This window comes from Alosa sapidissima, chromosome 2 (genome assembly GCF_018492685.1).
Source record: "Alosa sapidissima isolate fAloSap1 chromosome 2, fAloSap1.pri, whole genome shotgun sequence".
Classification (NCBI taxonomy): domain Eukaryota; kingdom Metazoa; phylum Chordata; class Actinopteri; order Clupeiformes; family Clupeidae; genus Alosa; species Alosa sapidissima.
The window spans coordinates 32,465,516-32,473,015 of NC_055958.1; the positions used below are offsets into that span (position 1 = coordinate 32,465,516).

A 7,500-nucleotide genomic window follows, 5' to 3' on the forward strand; every position below is an offset into this window, starting at 1 on the left:
TTTCAAAAATGTATTTCGGGGTGGGATGCCCCCAGACCTCCCTACTATTACACAGGGGTGTCACAATTCTCCAGATCCTCGGTTTAATTTCATTTTCAATTTAAAGTCACAATTCGAAAACTATTAGATTTTCAATTATATACTATTAATGCATTTCTTAAGTTTCTTAAGCTATTTTCTTGTTTTGGGGGACTTTTATTTTGAAACCGAGCCTACCGCGAACAGAACCGACATTAAACATAGACGTGAACATGAAATGAAACAACACAGAATAATAATTTGATTGTTTCAGCACACTCCAAAGAGACACAAGGTGTTCAATATTGCACTTATCAATGTACATGTTATGCCTTAAAGTAGGCTAAGCCTAATTTTGGACTGTAACTAAAACTTGTTTTCACATGCTAATTTGAGTAAGTTAGTATTAACTGACGTAAATGAACGACAAAACTTCCATACAACTTCCATAGGCCTACCAGAGAGTAGCAGGAGAGGCTTCGAGTTCAGTTGATGTGTTTTTTTTATTTTTTTATTTTTAAACTGGCTGCAGCTTGAAGTTAGAGGAGATAACACGCCACAGTTCAACACGTGTGTGTTTTTTTGGCCTCTTGGCATGCATGCTGGACGTGACATTGGGAGTGTGTCTGCATCGATTCTAGGCTACATTTGATTTCGAAGTTCGAGATTGAGATGTAACTTCCTAAGGTGGGAAGGGGGGCCCTTTTCATGTCTGTGCCCAGGGGCCCAGTGGTTCATAACCCGTCCGTGTGTGTGTGTGTGTGTGTGCATGCATGCGTGTGTGTGTGTGTGTGTGTGTGTGTGTGTGTGTGTATGTGTGTTATGGTGACAGTGGCTGAGGGTGTTTCTGATGTGACTCAGGTGACTCACTGGGTGGATTTGTTTCCTCTGTCACCCTGCAGTACTCAAAAACATGAGATCACAGGGGCATCTCAGCCAACACACACACACACACACACACACACACACACATGCCCACATTCACATTGACACTCCACACTCCCAAAATGTGATTTGACACATGTGATTTGTGTATCCACCCAGTACTCACTGAACACACACACACACACGACCACAGCCACAACCACATTCAGTGACATGATAGGCACACACACACACACACACACACACACACACACACACACACACACACACACACACACACACATACAGACACACACACACACACACATACAGACACACACACACACACACACACACACAGACATTATTCCACTAGTGCAGTCAGTCATCATCAGTTGGCCGCGCTCGCAGTTTTAAATATTTCATTGTATTACCACTTAACAACACACATCTGCTCCCCATTACCGTCTGAGAGGGGGATGAAAATAAACCCTGAAATCAAACACTGCACAGTTCTCTCTCTCTCACTCACACACACGCACACACACACGCACACACACACACACACACACACACACACACACACATTAAAAATCAACCTCACCACTGCAGTTCTCTCATGACTTTATATTTCTCTCTCTCTTTCACACACACACACACACACACACACACACACACACACTAAACACTTAACACTAAAATCAACCCATCTGAATAAACCTCCCCTTTATATTGGAGAGTTTATGTTTGAGGAAAATATTAGGTTGTTAGGTTGTTAGGGGTTGAAGTGTGTGTTGTTGAACTCCACTGCTGCAGATGACTATGTTGTTGTGATATTTTTATGTGTGTGTATGTCTGTGTATGTGTATGTTTATATATTTTTATGTGTGTGTATGTCTGTGTATGTGTGCTTCATGTAATGTTCTTGCCTTGCTTTGAGAGGAAGAAAGAAAGAGAGAGAGAAAGGGAGTTGTGCTGACTGGAGTGTGTGTTGTGTCCCTGATAGAGTTGTGCTGACTGGAGTGTGTGTTGTGTGTGTGTCCCTGATAGAGTTGTGCTGACTGGAGTGTGTGTTGTGTCCCTGATAGAGTTGTGCTGACTGGAGTGTGTGTTGTGTCCCTGATAGAGTTGTGCTGACTGGAGTGTGTGTGTGTCCCTGATAGAGTTGTGCTGACTGGAGTGTGTGTTGTGTCCCTGATAGAGTTGTGCTGACTGGAGTGTGTGTTGTGTCCCTGATAGAGTTGTGCTGACTGGAGTGTGTGTTGTGTCCCTGATAGAGTTTTGCTGACTGGAGTGTGTGTTGTGTCCCTGATAGAGTTGTGCTGACTGGAGTGTGTGTTGTGTCCCTGATAGAGTTGTGCTGACTGGAGTGTGTGTTGTGTCCCTGATAGAGTTGTGCTGACTGGAGTGTGTGTTGTGTCCCTGATAGAGTTGTGCTGACTGGAGTGTGTGTTGTGTCCCTGATAGAGTTGTGCTGACTGGAGTGTGTGTTGTGTGTGTGTCCCTGATAGAGTTGTGCTGACTGGAGTGTGTGTTGTGTGTGTGTCCCTGATAGAGTTGTGCTGACTGGAGTGTGTGTTGTGTGTGTGTCCCTGATAGAGTATGAGGTCACTTCGTCCACTAAAGGTCCTCAGGGAAAAGAGGTGTCCATCCTCGTTACCAACAAAACACACACAGCTGTGGAGAACCTCAAGCCAGAGAGCAGGTAAGCACACACACACACGCACACACACACGCACACACACACACACACACATACAAAATACAGATTCAGCCTGGAAAGAATATGCACATATGCTTCCAGTAATCCATGCATGTGGAATCTTTCTTTATAGTTAGCTGTTAAATTAGAGGTTATTGCTGATGAAATTGATTACACACACACAAACACACACGCACACACACACACACACACACACACACACACACACACACAAACACACACACACACACACACGCACACACACACACACGCCTCCAGACTGCCAAATGTCTATCCTTGAAACAAATACCACTTCTAATACTTCACAGGGCTTTGGAATCTGTATTCAATCTGGGAGAGAGAAAGAGAGAGAGAGAAAGAATGTGAGAGAAAGAAAGAGAAAGACAGAGAGATAATGTGAGAGAGTAAAAGAGAGAGTGAGAGGGAATGAGAGAGAGAGAGAGACAGAGAGAGAGATATGGAATGTGAGAGAGTAATAGAGAGACAGAGAGAGAAGCTCAACAGGAGATGATGGAGACAGCAGATTCCTGATTCCTACATCCAAGTCTTGTTTCACTGACTGATTGTCCTATAGCAGCTACGCATGATATGGTCACAAATCTTTTATTTGTAAACACTTTTATTTTGTGTTTTTTATCTGTTTGGTGATTTAAAAAGAAAGAATAAAAGTTCCAGCCCCTCTGCCATGACCTCTGACCTGTGTGGTGCTTCCGATCTCCTCAGGTACGAGTTCACAGTGACGCCCAAGAATGAGCTGGGCGTCGGCCCCTCAACTGACCCAGTCACCTTCAGCACAGAGTCAGGTAAGGAACAGAGCCTGCATGGCTTTAAAGCAACACCAAAGAGTTTTTTGTACCTTAAAATAATGTTTCCAAATTCGTTTCAGTGGTTCATCAACTTGTAACAGGGTGAATGGCACTTCTGCATTCGCTTCGCAGCCCTCTATCGGCTATAACCGAACTATGTAAGTTTGCCAGATCGGGTAGCGTATCTGTAGTTCGATGGAATGAGACATAAGAAACTACAAATTTGACTTGCGTTTGATGTCACAATACATCGTACTTTCATAAATCATGCAACATATTCTACCTTGTCTGTGGACATTTTTATTTGCAAAGCCGGTGCTGGATAAAGAAATAGCGTGTGTGCGACAGAGGTAAAGTTCTTTGGTGTTGCTTTAAGTCACTAACAGTTTCTCCTCATATAGAACCAACATGGCTTCTACTTTCTCAAAGATTCCACCTCCATAGAGCCAATATGGCTTCTGTTCTCTCAGGCTATATACAGTAAAATGTGCGCACAATTTAGTAAAGCGTGTGCATGATTTATTAAATTGAGAGCACAATTCAGTAAAATGAGCGCACTATTTAGTAAAACGTGCACACGATTTAGTAAAATGAGCACACAATATACTAAATTGTGCAGACAATCTAGTAAAATGAGACCACAATATAGTAAAATGAGCGCACATTCTCTGGATACACAAAAAATATCTTGCAGTGACACCTCCTGGGCTCTGTACAAAATAAAAGACAAAAGGTAGAATAATTTAAAGACAGATTCAGAATTTGTATCTCGGTGCAGTTAGCAGAAGGCATCTGAGAACAGTTTGGTCTTAAGTCTAGATTTAAAACTGACTACAGTTGGGGCCTTTTTGATGTCATCCGAAAGGTGGTTCCAGAGCTGAACCGCATAGCTGCTTCACCATGTTTTGTTCTAACAGCAGGTTTTACTAACAGGTTTGTCTTCTGAGACTTGAGGGGTTGCGAAGGTGTAAACCTCACTCTCCGACGCCTCAAGAGTGCTGCTGGCATGAAAGCTAGTAGCCTGGACTTTTAGTTCGATTGTCAGCACGCTTGACCCCCGATCCAAGGTGTTGCTGTTTCGCTGGTTCGAGTCCGGGTGTGTGCAGGGCTGAACTGCACAGGTTCAACACAACGCAGGCTGAGAAGGCGTCGATCACTTTCCTGAGCCCGCCCCCAGGGCCATAATTAGTCATGACTGATGCTGTCTCATTCTCTTTCAATACTTTGCTTAATGAAGTGATTCATTCTGAAGTAAACTTTTCTTTAGAAGAGAGACGTAGTCCTGGTTCACACAGCCAATGATGTTACAACACAAATTACTTTTATAATGTTTATTAAAGTAAATAATCTAAAGAAGTAAAATTAAGTAAACAAATCAACACATTCATACATTTACATTTATTCATTTAGCAGTAAATCCAAAGCGACATAAAGAAATGAGGACTCTGTCCTCCATTGGCAGCCCTCTGAAGTAAAAGTGTAATGTTAAAAGTATAATGTAGAATATAGCTTAGCCAAGTTGTGGTTGTGATTAGCAACTGCAGCTAGGAGCAGCTCCCTGTAATAGTTTTAACCTCTGTAGCTTGGCCTCCCCTAAACATGCGGTTGTGGTGTATGTGTGAGAGTGTGTAATTGGGGAGTATTTAAGAGCTAGTAGGGCGTGAGATGAGAGCGTGTGCTTATGTGTTTGATTAGAACGGTTCTCCGCGGATGAAATCGCAAGCGTGAGTGTAATTAGCCTGGTGCTACGCTAATGGATTCAACGTGGCCTTGGCTTTAGTAACCTTGGCAACCACTCACCCAGGGCTGGGTGAAGGAGACAATGGAGTCCTGTTAGCTTGCCAGAACCTTGTATAACACACACACACACACCAGCTGTGAAAAGGGTGGAATTGAGTTGACAGTAAACTAATAGCTCTTTAATAATGGCCCCTACTCCTCCTCTCCTCTCTAGCGGATCCTCGTGTAGCGGAGGTCACAGGTGAGTTTCATTACTCATATTCACAGGTGCCGAAAGGTGTGAGATTGTGTGTGTGTGTGTGCACGAACGCAAGGGTGGGAGAGAGAGAGTGAGATCAAGAGTCCTCTGAAGAGTAAAAACAAAACACACTTCACTCAAGTTCACTCAATGTATCATCCAATCTGTTACAATCCAGTGATTAGATGAGTCTTTATCTCCCTCACACACACACATGCATGCACACACACACACACACATACACACAGCAAAAACACCACAATGTGATTAGATGAGTCCTTCTCTCTCACACACAAACACACACACACACACACACACAAACAGCACACTGCCATGATAGCCTACACTGCATGACTTCACATGATGGATCCCCTGTTGGAGGACCCGATCTCCCTGACGTCCGTCTTTGTGTGACCACCCGCAGGCAAGCGCGCCATCTGGTCCACGTTCCCCTTCAAGCTGGACATGAGCTCGGAGTGCAATGGACCGCAGTACATCAAGCGGACCTGGTACCGCAAGTTCGTGGGCATCCAGCTCTGCAACTCGCTGCGCTACAAGATCTACCTGAGCGACTCCCTCAGGGGTCAGTCAGTCACTGTCCTGTCCACTCATCTAGCATTGTCCATCTTCTCTCTCTCTCTCTCTCTCTCTATATATATATATATATATATAGATAGATAGATAGATAGATAGATACTGCTCAAAAAAATTATACGCTGGATCGGTACTCTGACACTGTTTGACTCTGAGCACAAGTAAAACTTTTGATGAGTGTTTTATTTTGCAAGAACTGTCAGACATTCTGTGAATGTAGTTTGAGAATGGAGAAAAGGGTGGAAGGTTTCAAAACAATTGTGGAAAACTGTAAGTGTTCCCTTAATTTTTTGAGCATATATATATAAAAATTATATTCCAATAAATATATCGCCCACCATCTGTTCTTTTCGCTAAGGGATCATATTTATCAACCCATTTCATCATAACTCTTAACTTCTCCTTCCTCTTTTTCTGGAGCTACACAAGGCAGACATCCATTTATTCAGCTGTAACAATCAGCCAATCAATCAATCAATCTCATCTCCTCAGCCACCATGGTTACAACTTTGTGCATCCCATAATGAAGACTCCATTTATCCACATTATGTGGGCAGGATGATGAACTTGCAGTAATTGCAGACAGAATTGACAGAAATCTTTCACTCCTTTCACAGATGACAAAGCGTTAATCACAATACAGAACACAGAATGATGTGACCCTTCTATGAGTGAACTTGCATAAATGCACATAGTAAAATCATGTATTTTGTGTGCGTGTGTGTGTGTGTGTGTGTGTAGGGCCGTTCTACCACATCGGGGACCAGTCAGGTCATGGGGAGGATCATTGTCAGTTCGTCGACTCTTTCCTGGATGGACGCACAGGCAGCTCTACACCATTCAACAAGCTCCCCGAAACAGAAGGTATACACACTCACGCACGCACACACAGGCACCTCCGTACCACTTGAGTATGTTCTTCAACTGTCGGGTCAAAATTGACGTGTGAGACCATCTTTGAACCATTTTTACGAAAATATGAACAAAAGCAATCTTTTTTCTGATATTAAGGACACACTAGGAAAAGTCACTGCATTTCAAGTTAAAAACATTATCTCGGGGGGTCCTATGCTCTTCAAAATAGTCATGGGTCAATTTTTTTTAACCCTCACAACAACACAAGGGTTTAATCATCCCAGGAAGTGCAAGGTTACACACACACAGCCATTCCACTCAACCATCAGTTTAAAACACAAGGAAGATATCATATACATACTTTGGAAATATATTGTAAATACACAAACACACACCCACCCACAACCATAGCAGTCAACCATCAGGTCAAAACACGCACACACACTTCTCCTTCCTCTTCAACCAGTTGACGGAAGTGACACACGGTGTGACGCGGTTATTATCTATTCCCTGACTCTTCTGACTCCTGAGCTTCACCTGTGTGTGTGTGTGTGTGTGTGTGTGTGTGTGTGTGTGTGTTGCAGGTTTCTACAGGGCCATGCGCCAAGAACCAGTGGAATTTGGAACCATCGGTGGAAATTCCCACATTAACTACGTCTCCT

The 7,500-nt window shown here is 43.3% G+C and overlaps 1 protein-coding gene across 3 annotated transcripts in view; it reads left to right on the top strand.

Annotated features, from left to right (window-relative positions):
* The window catches only part of LOC121688671 (target of Nesh-SH3-like), a 37,610-nt gene that overhangs the window by 28,968 nt on the left and 1,142 nt on the right, over window positions 1–7,500 (top strand). For all 3 annotated transcript variants that reach the window (XM_042068417.1, XM_042068408.1, XM_042068427.1), the window contains 6 exons: window positions 2,482–2,587; window positions 3,329–3,408; window positions 5,366–5,392; window positions 5,814–5,972; window positions 6,725–6,847; window positions 7,423–7,500. The exon at window positions 7,423–7,500 is cut by the window's right edge and continues 1,142 nt beyond it. In XM_042068417.1, the coding sequence (XP_041924351.1) occupies window positions 2,482–2,587; window positions 3,329–3,408; window positions 5,366–5,392; window positions 5,814–5,972; window positions 6,725–6,847; window positions 7,423–7,500 (573 nt within the window). The remainder of the gene's footprint in view (window positions 1–2,481; window positions 2,588–3,328; window positions 3,409–5,365; window positions 5,393–5,813; window positions 5,973–6,724; window positions 6,848–7,422) is intronic.